At 39.5% G+C, this 17,338-nt stretch overlaps 1 protein-coding gene across 1 annotated transcript in view; it reads left to right on the forward strand.

The window, feature by feature from the left end:
* lrrfip2 (leucine rich repeat (in FLII) interacting protein 2) overlaps positions 1-17,338 on the forward strand; it is a 50,403-nt gene that overhangs the window by 22,320 nt on the left and 10,745 nt on the right. Inside the window, exons 11-21 of the mRNA XM_057847599.1 lie at positions 138-197; positions 1,755-1,808; positions 1,919-1,975; positions 3,799-3,870; positions 3,994-4,107; positions 4,476-4,517; positions 7,398-7,529; positions 7,839-7,910; positions 10,221-10,391; positions 10,478-10,570; positions 13,595-13,696. Coding sequence (XP_057703582.1) covers positions 138-197; positions 1,755-1,808; positions 1,919-1,975; positions 3,799-3,870; positions 3,994-4,107; positions 4,476-4,517; positions 7,398-7,529; positions 7,839-7,910; positions 10,221-10,391; positions 10,478-10,570; positions 13,595-13,696 — 969 coding nt within the window. The remainder of the gene's footprint in view (positions 1-137; positions 198-1,754; positions 1,809-1,918; positions 1,976-3,798; positions 3,871-3,993; positions 4,108-4,475; positions 4,518-7,397; positions 7,530-7,838; positions 7,911-10,220; positions 10,392-10,477; positions 10,571-13,594; positions 13,697-17,338) is intronic.

Raw genomic sequence — 17,338 nt, forward strand, 5'->3', positions numbered from 1 at the left:
TCTCGGCCAGCATTAAACCAGCCTTTGGCTGTTGAAAGTTTGTAAGATCAGCAAATCACGCATCCTGTTTCTGTGTACTTTTGCTCTTAAGTCATTCTCCTACTCACTTGAACTGACATTGCCCTACTCTTTGACAGGCCACCACTTCCTCCTCCTCTCCCACCACTGGCACAGGGCTGCCACGTAGCTATAGCATGGTCAGTTTCTGGGCACTATCTCACTGCATGCATTTCCTTCATGAGTCTCTTGTGGCTATATGCGCTAGGATGCCCTGGTAGAGTGACTCAGATGATTTAATTTTAGGTCCTGAACAATCTCAACTCTAGGCAGAGGCAACTAATGAAATGTGTGCAATCACACCAAAATTATTACATATCTCATTTAACTGGGATTCCCCTTAATTGTGACTTTCAGTTTTAATGTATACTAGTATATACAATACATTGTACAAAATAGTACAGACATCTCGTCAGAATTCAATTTTTTTTTTTTTTTTTTTTAATCTTTGGCTTGATGTGGTTATGTAATGGGTTATTGTACAGTATCATGAAAACAATAGTCCATATTAATGATGCACGATAATACATTTTTCAGCCGATATTGATAACCGATAATTTCCTGCCCCATCCACCCGATAACCGATAATGTCACGCTGATAATTCTATTCAAATATGTATGTAAAAATTTTAAAGTATACAAAGATCAAATGTTACTGTGGAAAAATGTAATTTAGTGCTATTTTTTTCCACATCAAATGTGAACAAGTAGTAAATTCCAAAATCTAAACAATGGCAATGACATTGTGTAATGGTAAGCTTTTGGCAACAATTTCTTAGAGAGTAAATACCCAAGTTGCACAAAAATGCCTTTAAAAGTAAGCCATTCCTAACATATACCACATTACTACACTGCAAAAACACCTCCTTAAAACTAGCAGAATTGGACAAAACTGTTGATTGCGCACATTTGGAGGCTAAATCAAGTATATAATTATCGGATTGCATTATCGGTTGAATTTCGTTTTATCTGGATTATCTGTGTGACGTCATAATTGCCATTATCGGCGGATAATTATCGGTGACCGATATTATCGTGCATCTCTAGTCCATATTGATAATTTTGTGCTTAAAAAAAAAAAAACAACACTGTTTAAAAAAAAAAATCAAACAAAAAAATACTTTTTTACTTGTATTTGAGTACATTTTTTTGACGACTACTTTTATTTGAGTAATATTATTTTGAAGTAACACTACTCTTACTTGAGTAAAGTTTTTGGCTACTCTACCCACCTCTGCAAAAGAATTAAGGCGCATCAATTTGCCTGAATAAAAAAAAACCTGTAAAAATACAAACAAGGTACATTTTTTAACCATTTGATACATAAAAATAAAACTTGATAAAATGAATCAATAATAATTCAAATTAAACGACAGTGTCATTGGACAGAGGGACAGTTTTTATTTTTGCTGCAGGCGGTATCAGCTCCTTTGCTATGGTGTGAGGTTATTTTTGAAGGCGTACTAACGCCAACATTGATTTATTATTAATATTTTATTTTACTCAAACACATTCGCTGTGTGACTGCGTGCCCCGAGCCGTGATGCCCGTACCGTGACTGTACGGGACAAATACAAATACCGGTACACTCTTACTGTGTAACTCTATGTACTTGCATGACCCTCTCTTGCCTAACAGCTACGCAGCTCTCATAATGTTTTGCTGAGTCCTGCATTGTCTCCAATGTGTGCCCTCAGGCCTCTATTTATGACGAAACCCCTCTTTACGGCTCAAGCCTGGGTTCGAGAGCAGTAAGTCCTATTAATGTAAAAATGACCCCCACTGAAAACAACTTAGTGCTTTTGACGCAACTTCTGTCCCTCTCGTCATTAATCCTGGTTTTCTTCCACATCCACCACAGCCCTCTGAATATAGCTGGTACTCCTCTGGAGCCAGTTCCACTCGCAGCAGCCCTGTGGTGAGCGCTCTAATCAGCCTCCAATCGCATGATGTCCTTTAACATGACACACAAGATGACCCTTTCTTTTTAGGACAACCTAACCAACCATAGACTTGATTTTTATGATGCTATCGTTAGCCTAGATTTTCCAATTTTTGTAAGAATCAAGTTTTAGCTCGCATTAGCGTATTTTTCGGACTACAAGTCGCACCTGAGTATAAGTCGCACCAGCCATGTCGCACTGGAGTATAAGTCGCATTTTGGGGGGAAATTTACTTGATAAAATCCAACACATAGAACAGACATGTCATCTTGAGAGGCAATTTAATATAAAAATACAATAGAGAACAACCTGCTGAATAAGTGTACAGTGTACAGTGCATGAACAACGAAAGGCGAATATACTGTCCTCACCAGGACGCTACGGCTTGGTCCTGGCTATTCAGCGGGCTAAACTCCCAAATGACGATGCTGGACGGCTGTATAATTTGTAGGGCTGTCAAACGATTAAAATTTTTAACCGAGTTAATTACAGCTTAAAAATTAATCGTAATTTATCACAATTCAAACCATCTATAAAATACGCCATATTTTTTTGTAAATTATTGTTGGAATGGAAAGATAAGACATAAGATGGATATATACATTCAACATACGGTACATAAGTACTGTATTTGTTTATTATAACAATAAATCAACAAGATGGCATTAACATTATTAACATTCTGTTAAAGTGATCGATGGATAGAAAGACTTGTTCTTAAAAGATAAATGTTAGTACAAGTTATAGAAATTTTATATTAAAACCCCTCTTAATGTTTTCATTTTAATAAAATTTGTAAAATTTTCAATCACAAAATAAACTAGTAGCCCGCCATTGTTGATGTCAATAATTACACAATGCTCATGGGTGCCAAGCCCATAAAATCAGTGGCACCCAAGCGCCAGCAGAGGGCAACAAAACTCCAAAAAACACAAGTAACAAGTTGGCATTGCACTGTGCTGTCATTTTAATCTGTTTGAGCGGGGCATGTGCGTTAATTGCGTCAAATATTTTAATGTGATTAATTTAAAAAATTAATTACCGCCTGTTAACGCGATAATTTTGACAGCCCTAATAAAATAACAGGTTCGCATCGACGTAAATAAATAATAGTGAGGTGCTTTTACAGCAATGACATGACACAAACGGTTAGCATGCGTTTGCTAGTATTAGCGCATCGTTCAAACAACCACACAACTGGCTCTAAGTGTCCGATCGCGGGTGGAAAACACACAACAACAGAAAAGATGATACACACAGGCACACAAGCAAAAACAATGAACGTAGGTTCGTAGCTGTGTTTCTCTCTCGCTAACTCGCCCACTCACTCAGTTACGTAGCTGTCGGTCTTCTTCTAGCGTGTGAGCGTTCTTCTTCACGTAAACAAATGCAAGTGCACCCCCACGTGGGCGTGAAAGCACCACAAACTAAAAGCATGCATTTCAATATAAAAAAGTCAATAATACAATTGAACACACATTGCCAAAGGCAGAATGCGAATTTGGCCATAGCTATTAAGTTATTCCGATAACTATAGCTTAAAGAACATGCTAACCAGTTTACCAAACCATCAGTGTCACTCCAGAACACCAAAATAACATGTGAAATGATATCATAATGTGTTAATAATTACACACATAAGTCGCTCCTGAGTATAAGCCAAACTGTGGGGGGGGGGGGGGGGGGGACTGCGACTTATAGTCCGAAAAATACGGTACACGATTGTCCTGTGACTCTACAAGAGTTTGAATTTTCACTGTTTATGTCATGATGCGTGCTTGTGCGAATGCCATGTCAGTGCTCCTCAGATGATGACACTGTGAGCAGCGTGTCCCAAGAACGCTTCAACAGAGGCCGCAGGAACAGTGCGGTGAGCTTTAGGGACATCTCGACTTTTCTTCAAATTCCATGGATTCTAATGTCAACTCTTGCTGATTTGTATTCAACCGACAACTCTGTCTTCATTTTCCGTCTCTGTCTCTGTTACAAGTAGTCGTCTGACTTCTCTGACATAAGCGAGTCGGCGGCTGATTATTTCAGCCGCTCCAACAGAAGGGGCAGTATTGTGTCTGATCTGGATGATTTGAGCATTCCAGATCTAGATGCCGTAAGTCACCATTTACCAACACTAAGAGATGATGGAATTCATTTCTTTGGATGCATGGTTTGACACTAACATATTTTCAAAGGTTCCTCTCAGTTTTTGGTTGATTTGGCAGAGTATTCCAGTAGAAAGCCCTCTAGCAATTAAGAAATGGCGTATGTGCATGTTGAATAAAATATAATAAACATTGTGGGTATTTTTTCAATTTTTATCGTTTGGGATTTGTGGACATGCAGCACTTGTTTTGATTCACCTGGACTAATTTCCCCAATTTGCAGAGTGTGAAACGGCTAGCAGCACGATTACGATTAATGGCTTCTCAAATTGTCATCTCATGGAGCATAACAATGTTTCTTTTGTTTTTTTTTCAGCTGGATGAAAAATGCGATAAACAGTATTCGGATTACAGTCGGGTAAGTCAGTTCTTAACTTGAGAAGAACGTTAGTATGAGTAAAATAATTTGATATTAAAACCCCTCTTGATGTTTTTTTGTTTAAGCCTTTAACACCTAAGCCTATTTTGGCCAAATTTGCATGCATTTGATGTTGCCTTTATATTTCAAAGAAAAAAATGTTCACAATGGCCAAGTTGGGTCCCTTTTTTAAGGACACCTTGAACTTCATGTCCAAACTGTTGTTTTCTTCACTGACCAATTATAATCCACATTTTGGATCCAAAAAGATAAAAAAATCTGAAAATATTTTTTCAAAATTTGTAATGTTGATGTTCCATTGACAACCAAACATGCTCGACCAACTGTTTTGAAGCTTGATAATATTTATTCTACTTGTTAGGATAAACATTCAATAGAAAAAAATAAGATTGAATAGTTTTATGTTTGACAATTCAACACAAACAGCAAGTATGGTCATAGGCGTTTTTGGCCTTTACACATAACTATGGTCAAAACGGGTTATATACAGTGCAAAATAGTGAGGAAAAAATAATATATTTCATCTAACACAAAAAGGGTTTGGAGGATATCTCTTTGTCGAGTTAGTAGGTATTATACCCATCACCTTATCTGAAGTATATACGAACATGCAATCAAGCTTCTCGAACACTCAGCTTTATAAAAATTGAAAAGATTATAGTCAAGAAAAAATATATATAACATTGGAAAAAAAGTATTTTCAAAAATACTGACAAGTAGTTCAGTTCAATTCAAATTTTTCTGGTATACGACCCAGTAAAGATTTTTTTTTTTTTTTTTTTGCGAACTCAATAAAGCTTCTGCATGAACAGGTCACGGAGCTGCGTCACACACAACGTCACACAGCCTACTCTTTCACCGTTTGCGCGCTGCTGTCAGCCTGTCACTTCTACTCGCCGAGACGCCGACTTATCCCTGGAAAACAACGACAAATACGGCTCATCTTCTTCGTTGAGTTAATGAAATAATGCATTAGCTTGCGCTAAATTTAGTTTTAGATTCATTCTGCACATTTCAAAGTCGCACGCTCAAACCAACCGGCCGTTGCATGCCTCCTTTTCCTTAGTTGGCGCCTCGCTCGGAAATTTATTAAAAATGTTCACATTCGGTTCGTCCTGCTTGACATCACAACGGCTCTTGGGATATGCAGTCTTTTGTGCTGCCTTCGGTTTTGAAAAATGACAAGAAATGATGGAAATATGGAGATAGATACATGGTCCATGCAGCGTTTTAATGCATATTTATGAGTGCAATAAAACTATAAAACTCAAATGACATTATCTCCCGTTTTTCTTGGTCGATTGACTTCAAATAAAAACTGATGTGGACATAAACTTCCGTACTTTCAAATGAGACCAACCAGCGGCACGTGGGTGACGTAATTACAGCGTGATGAAGCTTCAAAGACGACATGCGTAAACGCGTCGCTGCCGACACGTTCGGTGTTAAAGGGTTAATACAATTTGTAAAATGAGTTTAACTAGTAGGTCGACATTGATGTTTTTGCTGCCAAAGGGGGGGGGGGGGCCCTCAAAATTTCAAATGTGATGGTTCCCTTACTTATTTTTCCTCCTTCTGTCATTGTTTGCATGCTATCTATCCTTTACTGATGCACGATAATTATTGGTCCGATAATTGTCGGTTCGATAATAGGAATTATGGCGTCACCCCAATAAATCCAATACCATTATTAATAGGCTTTACAGTTTACAGTACACACTAGTATGGGAAATCAGTTGACCATATGCGGGGCATTGCTGCCACCTGCTGGTCAGAATAATTTACTGCATCTATTTTTTGTTACAGTAGTTTGGTTCATTCACTTACACATTGCAGTCTCTAGCGGTAGCATTGACAATCGTGAGTGCTTTCTGTTAAGTTTCCGCCTCGGAAATATATGTCCGTAAGTATTTTATGTTTACTATAACATATGGATGTGCAGTATATGTTTACTTCTGTGGTGAAGGGACATATGTACAGAACTTCATAAGTTGTTGTGTTATAGAAGCCAGCCAATACTTTAGTAGCTCAAGCTAGTGTGCTATGCTATACATATAATAGTTGTGTATATAAGTGTATTGTGGAGTTTGTTGTAAATTGAGTATTGAATATGTATTTTTCTGTTGTACTTTCACAATATTAAGACGAGTGTCTTCCCATAAAAGTAAGAAAAGACCAAGCCCTGTGGTTTATCCACAGTAGTACATCCATTCTTAGCTGGCTGTCGGGCAGTGCAGAAGTGAAACGCACTGTTTTGTTCATGTCGTTATGAAAAATCTATTGAGATCAAAGGCAAATCTATGTTGAATCCACCAATTTTTTTAAACCTCCAGGTGTTCAAAAACTCAGGTTATACATTTTTTAAAAAGAATATCGGTTATCGATATCGGTTTCGGCTTTGAGGAGCAGGAAGTTATCGATATCGATTTCAAAAAATGGATATCGTGCATCCCTACTATCCTTATTAAAATGTGAAAACCTATAAATGTTTGGGTGCTTTTAGTTAAAGCAGACACTGTTTTTTCATCAGTGTGATTTTGACAAAGATCAGATCACATTTGATGGTGATTTTATGCAGAAATTTGAGAAATTCCAAAAGGTTCAGATAATTGTTCATACCACTGTATTTGACATTGCAGTCATTCACTAACATGGTTGTCATAGGAAGAGAATGTGTTTAATCAACAAAAAATAAAAAGTGAAACCGCAATCTTCTTTGAGGAAGCTCAAGAGCCGGTTCATCAGGTTTTAACAAAACACACCAAGTGACAGTAACAACACTAGCCACAGAATGACTTGACTCTTGCGAACTGTTACATACTATTAGCGTGTGCTTCTAACTGTATGTTTTGCTTCCAGCCTTCTTCCCGATGCGCTACCCCTGGCTTGTCAGCTTCAACTTTGGCATCACTGGGTGGAACTTCATCCCGACGGGGAAGCGCAGATGCCGGCAGCATATACGAGCCAGACGCTAACCTGAGCGAACTTAGGGTAAGCCAAACAAAATGACAGAAGAAATCTGCAACATAAACGTACTGTTAGGATAGAAGATTTCAGTGATTCCCTCCAAAGCATTGCATCTTTTTTTTTTTTTGCCTTTTCTTCCCTTGTAAGCATTTACTGGGCCAGTTTTTGTGTATGGCTGGGATGTGACGTGAACTTTTGAAGCTGGTTCTTTTATGTGGGTGTGCTGGTATGCTGTATTCCAACCAGACCGTCTTTCCATATGGCAGCACGTGTCCCTTGTTATCTCTCCTTGATCATCCCCAGTTCAACCATTCCCTCCTGTCTGCTCCACAGGATATCTATGAACTAAAGGACCAGATTCAGGATGTAGAAGGGCGATACATGCAAGGGCTTAAAGAGCTGAAGGTAGAGGGGCTTGACTCACGGCATGCCTTTTCTCGTCCTGCGGGAGCAGTATGGCGTCACTAACTCTCGTATCCCCCGTCCTCGTCTCTCCGAGCCGTGTATTTATCTGCGTGCTCCCTGTCTGAATTGCGATGACATTTCCCTTGCATGATCTTCCCACACTTGCTGTTTTGTCCAATTGACTGTCTGTGGCCACAAATGAAGACACTCCCACATTTCTGTAGGAGAAGGAGCAGAGGCATGCCCCACCTGCTGACTGATATCAGAGATGTTTTGCATTTCTGCTATGCTCGCTATTGGTTCATCTAATGTTTCACATAGATTAGTCTACATTGTCTTTCATAGTTTAGCACTAGATTGTCTCTTTCAGATGCTTTCTCTGCAGATGTTAACTTATGGGCTGCCATTGACGGCAATAGAAATCAGTCCATTTGACATCTACGAGTAATAAACGACATAAACTCTATTATCACCAATGGCAGTGAAAAAGTTAACTTTAGAAAAAGACAAGTCCCACAAAAGTGTATTCGGTCTGCCACGATTATTCGAGTATCAAGTTAATCGATGATAATGTTGGGTGAATTTTTTTGTTTTTTTCAAGGTTCTTAACTCATTGGCTGCCATTGACAGTAATAAATGTCCAATTTATTTGGACTGAGTTTTTTTCCTTTGTTGTGTTTTTTGCTCTCTTATACAGTGCCCTCCATAATTATTGGCACGCCTGGTTAAGATGTGTTTTTTAGCTTCTAATTTTTTTTTTTAATTCAAATGATATGGGACCTTAATGGGAAAAAAAGAGAAAATCCAACCTTCAATACAAGTGCATTTATTCAGTGGGGGAAAAAATCTCACATAAAGAAATTGACATCAAATAATTTGTGTCACAATTATTAGCACCCCTGGTGTTAATACTTTGTACAACCGCCTTTTGCCAACAAAACAAGGTCGGGGACTGAGATGGCCATGGGAGGAGCTTGATTTTGTGTCTGGTAAACCATTTCTGTGTAGATTTGCATCCCAGTTGAAGCCTGGGACCGTGCGCTTTGGTCAGATGAGACCAAGATTGAGCTTTTTGGCAACAAATACTCTAAGTGGGTCTGGCGTGCCACGAAAGATGCGCATGCTAAAAAGCACCTCATACCCACTGTGAAGTATGGCGGTGGGTCAGTGATGCTGTGGGGCTGTTTCGCCTCCAAAGGCCCTGGGAACCTTGTTAGGGTGCATGACATCATGAATGCTTTGAAATACCAGGACATTTTAAATCAAAATCTGTTGCCCTCTGCCCGAAAGCTGAAGATGGGTCGTCACTGGACCTTTCAGCAAGACAATGACCCCTAAACATATGGCCAAATCTCCACAGAAATGGTTCGCCAGACACAAAATCAAGCTCCTCCCATGGCCATCTCAGTCCCCAGACCTTGTTTTGTTGGCAAAAGGGGGTTGTACAAAGTTTTAACACCAGGGGTGCTAATAATTGTGACACACATTATTTGATGTCAAAAATGTATGAATAAATGTTTTTCTTTATGTGGGATTTTTTTTCCCCACTGAGTAAATGCACTTGTTTTGAAGGTTGGATTTTGTTTTTTGTTTTTTCCATTAAGGTCCCATATTATTTGAATTTAAAAAAATATTAGAAGCTAAAAAAACAAATCTTAACCAGGGGTGCCAATAATTATGGAGGGCACTATATATTAGCTGAAGCAACTTCTAAAGCAGCTATCCTTTACCAAGCCAGACATCTGAGTGCTACTGTGTGGAAGCGTTATAGAACGACAGTCCAGCCAGACCCAACGCTGCCACCAGAGGCCACTCTGTCCTCCGCCATTAAACAAAATACAATACTTTTGGACTTTTTCGATAATTATTTTGATATTTTAAATGGTTAACTCTGATTAACACGGAAATTCGGGTTACGTTGCCAGTGAGGAACGGAACTCGTTCGTAACCCAGGGACTACCTGCATATTACGGTATTAGTCATTTAAATTTGTTATTAATTAGCTCTAATTAATCTAAATGGTTGATCTCTAATTATGAGGAAAAAAATCTGTGATTTGTGTCATCCTCAAAGCAGTTGAATGTCTTTATAACACATTAAAATAACATCTGATTTTGCACTGGAAATCAGAGTACTATGACAAAAACCCAATTCATAAAGCCAATGAGTCGACCACTTGCAAAAACAATCGACAGTTATCATCTGTGGCAGCCCTAGTGAGAATTCCTAGTCCACACAAAACATTGTTTTTGCGGAGGTTTTTTTTCCAACAATGGTGCTATGATATTAACCTTCTGCCATTAATGTCAGGACTCACTCACCGAGGTGGAGGAGAAGTATAAGAAAGCAATGGTATCGAATGCGCAACTGGACAACGACAAAGGCAACCTCATCTACCAAGTAGATACGTTAAAAGATGTCGTAGAAGAGATGGAGGAGCAAATGTCGGAGATGAAGCGGGAACTAGAAGAAAAATCAAAGGTGCAAAAAAAAAATCAAATCTAGGTTCGTGTGTTTATAATCTCACTTTTGGCTCAAGGTGTGAACATTTTTCTAATTCATTTCAGGAGCTAGAAAGACAAAAGCACACATGTACTGTCCTGCAGCATAAGCAAGAAGAACTGAAAGAGGGAATCCGTCAGAGAGATGAACTTATTGAGGTACGTCAAGACTCACTGTGTTCAGTTCTATCAGCGCAATGAGGATGCTAAGCTAGCAGTTCCGTGCAGGCGCCTGGTGTTAGTGCAATAACCTGATAAGGATTGATTGAAACTGGCCTTTCTTAGTCATGTATATTTATTTACTTATCTTCCACTGTGGGGAAAAAAAGCACATCCTTACCCTCTTTCAAATATGTACCACTGTATGTGTGTGTTTTTGCTTGTTCTGTCTTTCATTGGATGTTTCTTTCCAATCTTGTACTTTCCATTCTTGTTACTGTTCGTCGCATCTCCAGGAGAACCAACGATTGCAGACTAAATTAGATGTTCTCACCAGAGAGGTGTTTGACCTGCAGGAAACTATAAACTGGAAGGACAAAAAGATTGGGGTAGGAGGTCCTACGTACAGTAGATCCGGTCACAGAGTGAGAGGCAAAAGATCTTTTGCAAAAGTGGAACCTTTTTGCCTTAGACACGCACACTCGCATGTAGCGGTTTGTGCATGTCAGACTAACAAGGTTTTTAGTTGTTATTCAATAAGTTTAACTCACCGTGAAAGCAGCCTGCAGCATTAAAACACGATTGCGAGTGTTATGTAAACTTGCAGAAAGTCTTTGCTGATGCAAATGAGTGTTTTAAGTTAACCTAGCATGATGTGGATATTTAACGCGTGAATAAGTTTGACAGGTTACTGGTTCCCTCCTTAACCCTTTAACGGGCAAGTGACTATTTTGGTGAGAACAGTTTTAAACGGATCCTCGATCTTAGACATGTAAATCTTAAAAGATAAATGTTAGTATGAGTTATAAGAATTTCATATTAAAACCCCTCTTAATGTTTTCGTTTTAATAAAATTTGTAAAATTATTTTAACTTATAGGTCACCATTCTTGTTGACGCCGCAGTGACGTCACATGGCCCGCTGCAGAACTCCCAGCGTGTCACTCGTTAAAAAAAAAAACAAAAAGCGTGTCACTCTTTAGCTACACCAACATGTTGTCGGTTCTGTCATTCCAATTTGATATTTCATAAATTTCAATTTCATAAATAAAATCCAAATCCAATTTCAAAGCACACTTGCTTGTATGACAACTTCGTTTAAGTTTCTGTTGAAAGGAGACTCTAAACTGGGTTTATATATGGTGGTTTCTTGTATAAAAAGAAATCAAACAACTTTACTCTCTAACAATAACTCAAGTGCTAATATGCTTCTCCAAAACACAATAGAGACAGACAGTTCAGACACTGATTAGCAGTATCACTAACTAGCTTAGTGCTCCATGCTAAGTAGTAATGTCTCACCAACAAAAAATAAACACAATACAATTGGCTTCATTTAATCACCTCTGACGAAGGCACACTAGATCAAACAACACAAAAGACAATGTAACTCTCGACACATATTATTGATTCAGCAAATCAAGTGTGTGCAGTCTGAGTGTAGCAGTGAACTCCCTCTCTTGCGCTAGTAACAGGCGCGCGCACACAGCCTCACATTACACACAAAGAAAGACCTAAACGCGACTGCACATAGCTACAGAGCCCCTAAAGGGACATCGACAGAAATCAAATAAATTTAAGCAATCTGGTGCGCACGGTAAACAATCTCGTGCGTACGAGAAACAATCTGGTAAACAGTAGCATTATATAGCATTGAAACTAGCGGACTTTTGCTATGCAAGTTGGTTAATTGTTGTAAACATTAGCATTATATAGCATTTAAGCTAGTGGACTTTTGGTATGCAAGTTTAGCATTATGTAGCCTTTAAGCCAGCGGACTTTTGCTATGCAAGTTAGCCAGTTGTTGTAAAGATTAGCATTATGTAGCATTTAAGCAAGCGGACATTTTCTATGCAAGTTAGCCAATTGTTGTAAACATTAGCATTATGTAGCATTTAAGCCAGCGGACTTTTGCTATGCAAGTTAGCCAATTGTTGTAAACATTATCATTATGTAGCATTTAAGCTAGCGGAATTTGCTATGCAAGTTAGCCAATTTATTGTAAAGATTAGCTTTATGTAGCATTTAAGCTAGCGGAATTTGCTATGCAAGTTAGCCAATTTATTGTAAAGATTAGCATTATGTAGAATTTAAGCTAATGGACTTTTGATACGCAACATAGCCATTTGTTGTACAAATTAGCATTATGTAGCATTTAAGCTAGCGGACGTTTGCTATACAAGTTAGCCAATTGTTAACATTAACATTTTGTAGCAATTAAGCTAGCAGACTTTTGCTATTCAAGTTAGTTAATTGTTGTCAAGATTAGCATTATGTAGTATTTAAACTAGCGGACTTTTGCTATGAAAGTTAACAATTATCAAAAGTCCGCTAGCTTCAACGATATTAATAGTAATTTTTACGAGATAGTTTCTGGTGCACACCAGATTGCTTAAATTTATTTTATTTTCGTCAGTGTCCCTTTAGGGGCTCCGCACATAGTTGTGGCCACTAATTTATGAATCAATTTAATCAATTAGTTGTTACAGCCTTACAGTAAATGAAATTTAAAAAGTAGTACAATATTAATAAAAACAACTACACTCATGTTATAGCAACCAATAAAACTTTTTTTTTTGGTTATAATTCCATAGTATTTAACTTATTGCTGCCATTGAGTGCTCATCTTTCACTGCCATTGACGGCACTAGGCTTCCAATCCATTTTGACTGGGAGCCTCTCTCACTCAAAATGGATTGCATGTCTCGCACTGTCAATGAGTAGCACATTAAGGGTTAGGTTAATCATCTCACATGATGTGCGCATTTCACGCGTGAATAAGTTTGATCGGGCATGATGTGTTAGTGTTTCCCTCCCTAGTCCTACACAATCTGTCATTCATCTTTTTTTCTTTGCCTCTTCTTTCCCGCTAGCACTCTCCTTTCTCCATTTTCACTGTCGGTTTGGCATGCACAGCGCACGCTGGTGCATGAAGGCCCCGCAAACATTTGCCGGTGCATGTCTGTCCAGTGTCCGACTTTACTGCCTCTTGTCCATTCTTGTCTTCTGTCATCTGTGCGGCCAGGCCCTAGAGAGGCAGAAAGAGTACTTTGATTGCATTAGGAATGAGAGAGATGAGCTCAGACATGAGCTTGCCGACCTCAAGGGAAAGGCCAAATCGGGAGAGGTAGGTCGACCCACAATGTGGCTTTTGCTGCTCTTGGATTAATTGTTTCAGGAGAAAGAATGTTTGTCTTGGTAAATTGCATTTTCTGGGAGAAATGGAGCATTATCTGACAGAATTGCAGGGATGCCAATACCTTTGGCCAGCAGTGTAGTTGATATTTCTATATTTAGTTTGTCCAATAGTCTAGACCCGGTTCTATATTCATGTTTACATATTTTCTGTGGGTAAAAAAATCAGAGAGCTGTTGGTTTAAAGCAACACTAGGTAACTTTTCAACCTTTATAAAATATTTTCCCAACATTTGTCATGATATGTCAACTGACAACTATTTGAATGTCGCCGCTTAAGCCTGCACGAATTAACTTTGAGGACGGTGGCAGGAACCTTGCCACATTAAAAAAAACTACAGATGTACTTCTTTACGGCATACGTCATTTCCCCTTTCCCCATTCGTTATAAAGAATCAAGTCGATCTGAACGCTTTTGTGCGAATTCTGCAAAGATGGCAGAGCAACAAAAGAGGCAAAAAGTTTTGTCCGAGGAGACCAAAGAAAAAGGGAGGCTACCAGGATAAAAGGACACTCAAGAATAAATATTGCCTCGGCTTTCACTCGCTGGCTCGCCCCCTGAACCGAGGACCAGTAGGGGAATACGGTACAAAATCAAACGATTCTATTTTCAACATCGTCATATGCTATTGTTTAGCCACAACTGGATTCATTACCTCATTACTATTCATCCTTCACACAGCCACTGGAAACAGAAATGTCGTCTAATCCGTCTGCAGGCGACCGGTAGCTCAGAATTTTACCACACTGTGCGCTGGTCCTCATGGACCACGCAGTGTTCCTTAAAGTGCCTATGACAGGATAAAAAAAGTCTTACATAGCCTTATTATGTGAATTACAATCATATTTTGAGACGATTCGACTATATACTACAAATTGGCAAAGCGCAGATGACGAGAAATGAGTCTTTTAATCTGCCGTTTAGCCACGCCTTTCATTATAGTGCTCTTCTGTCCCAAGCTGGAGGATGACTTCGGCAGGGTCACGATTTCAGCTGATTTAGAATTCAGTCCATTGAAAGGGAAGATTCAGAACGAGGAAAATACGACACAGGGCAGCAAAATGTCAGGATTATTTCATTCTCTACTCCAATATTTTTACAGGATATTCTTTTTATCTAAGTATTTTTTTCCCCAATTGCTAAATAAATGGTATGATCCTGACAAATAACATTCTTGTGCTAAATGGAATATGAAATATTTAAAATGCATTTATTCAGTACGACATGGCAAAATTACTCCATAATGGTCAAAACTGTCGACTTCACCTTTATTGTCGCACCTCCCGAACGATATTTTATGCCACCGGAATTAGTCAGGCTTTTGTCATTTCCCTGCCCCGGCTTCGGAGCGTGTAAACAAACCAGGAGGCGTGACAGCTAGGCGACATGCTAACCTGAACCGAGCGGCGTTTTCAGGTCTTATTCTCGCCTTTCAAAACGAAAAATCACACAAAACCGCCCCGGATCACGTCACACGGCGGCGGGGTTGTTGATTGTCTTCGCCGATTGGCAACCCACCCTCGGCAGCGAGCGAGTGACAGCTCGTCGTTCCCCTGCTGTGGGCAGGAGAGCTCGTTTGCCGGGGAAGCAGCTGGAGAATGACCGCCGGACGAACCGGCTGACGTCGGAGGAGCGCGTAGCTGCCCGAGCCCAACCCAAGGATAGTGGTCTATTGCCGGTATTCTGCCGAAATTTTTCACCCTTATACTATTTTGCTCCCAAAGCTGTTGTGGCTGTGATTAACACCTCTTTTACATTCAGTCGGACTCTCAATGTTATCCACAGGAGCTTAAAAAAACCCAAGTAACATCGTAAGCATACATGTTCAACACAAATATGGCGTAAATTAATGCTTAATGACACGGCGAAGACGAAAACAGTGAGAAAGCGGCGTGCAGTTGTTGTGTGCAGCTAACATGGCAGGATGTTTCTGAGTAGAACTTTTCTACATGTCCGTCCATGATCAAACGTAAATAAATATTCCTTTATTTAAATACAGTTTGTAGTGTTTACTTTGTAAATGCTGTATTCGCGGCCATTTTTAACATAAAGTCGCAATTTCTGATGTGGTGAAAAATTTGACTGAACACTAAGTACACAAAGAGGGAAATAAGCCGAGTATAGCTCTCTCCCGGCGGGCAAGCAAAGAGGACCGACGAGGGATGTGCGACAAGCCGCCGGGCGTCGGCCAAGGGTATTCTCGGTGGACAAGGACCATTGTCAGCCGCAAAATGCAAGCCACCCCCGTATTAAAACGTGTGCCATGATCCCAGTATTTCACAGAATGCAAGCAAAATACGATGTTTACTCACTTCCTCGTAAGTACAATCCTCCCACAGTTGTCGGACTTGTTTTGGCCAATCTCTTGGTGGGGATTTTTGAAACCCAAAAAGGCTCACACGCCTCTCCCTGGTGCAGCAACCAAACCCTGTGGCACATTTTGCGAAAAATAAAAGAATTAATCCGCAAAATCAGCTGAATCTGCTGTCCATCTGCATGCTATAAAGCAATGCTACAGTGCCCTCCATAATTATTGGCAACCCTGGTTAAGATGTGTTTTTTAGCTTCTAATATATATTTTTTTTAATTCAAATAATATGGGACCTTAATGGAAAAAAAGAGAAAAACCCAACCTTCAATACAAGTGCATTTATTCAGTGGGGAAAAAAATCCCACATAAAGAAATAATTATTTGACATCAAATGATGTGTGTCACAATTATTAGCACCCCTGGTGTTAGTACAACCCCCATTTGCCAACAAAACAAGGTCTGGGGACTGAGATGGCCATGGGAGGAGCTTGATTTTGTGTCTGGTGAACCATTGCTGTGTAGATTTGGCCATACGTTTAGGGTCATTGTCTTGCTGAAAGACCCAGTGACGACCCATCTTCAGCTTTCGGGCAGAGGGCGACAGATTTTGATTGAAAATGTCCTGGTATTTCAAAGCATTCATGGTGCCATGCACCCTAACAAGGTTCCCAGGCCCTTTGGAAGTGAAACAGCCCCACAGCATCACTGACCCACCCCTATACTTCACAGTGGGTATGAGGTGCTTTTCAGCATGCGCATCTTTCGTAGCACGCCAGACCCACGTAGAGTGTTTGTTGCCAAAAAAGCTCAATCTTGGTCCCATCTGACCAAAGCACACGGTCCCAGGCTTCAACACAGTCCCAGGCTTCAACTGGGACCGTGTTTTGTTGGCAAAAGGGGGTTGTACAAAGTATTAACACCAGGGGTGCTAATAATTGTGACACACATTATTTGATGTCAAATAATTTTTTTCTTTATATGGGATTTTTTTTCCCCACTGAATGAATGCACTTGTATTAAAGGTTGGATTTTTCTCTTTTTTTCCCATTAAGGTCCTATATTATTTGAATTAAAAGAAAAATGATTAGAAGCTAAAAAACACATCTTAACCTGGGGTGCCAGTAATTATGGCAGGCACTGTATATTGTGAGATGCTGACCCGGGTGACGTTACATTCCCATTCTTCCTCAAAACAGGAAGTTGTTCATTTTCATGGCACGCGATTCAAAAAATTGAAAAAATAAATCGATCGCCTCCACACA

The sequence above is a fragment of the Corythoichthys intestinalis genome, chromosome 10 (assembly GCF_030265065.1).
Source record: "Corythoichthys intestinalis isolate RoL2023-P3 chromosome 10, ASM3026506v1, whole genome shotgun sequence".
NCBI classification, from domain to species: domain Eukaryota; kingdom Metazoa; phylum Chordata; class Actinopteri; order Syngnathiformes; family Syngnathidae; genus Corythoichthys; species Corythoichthys intestinalis.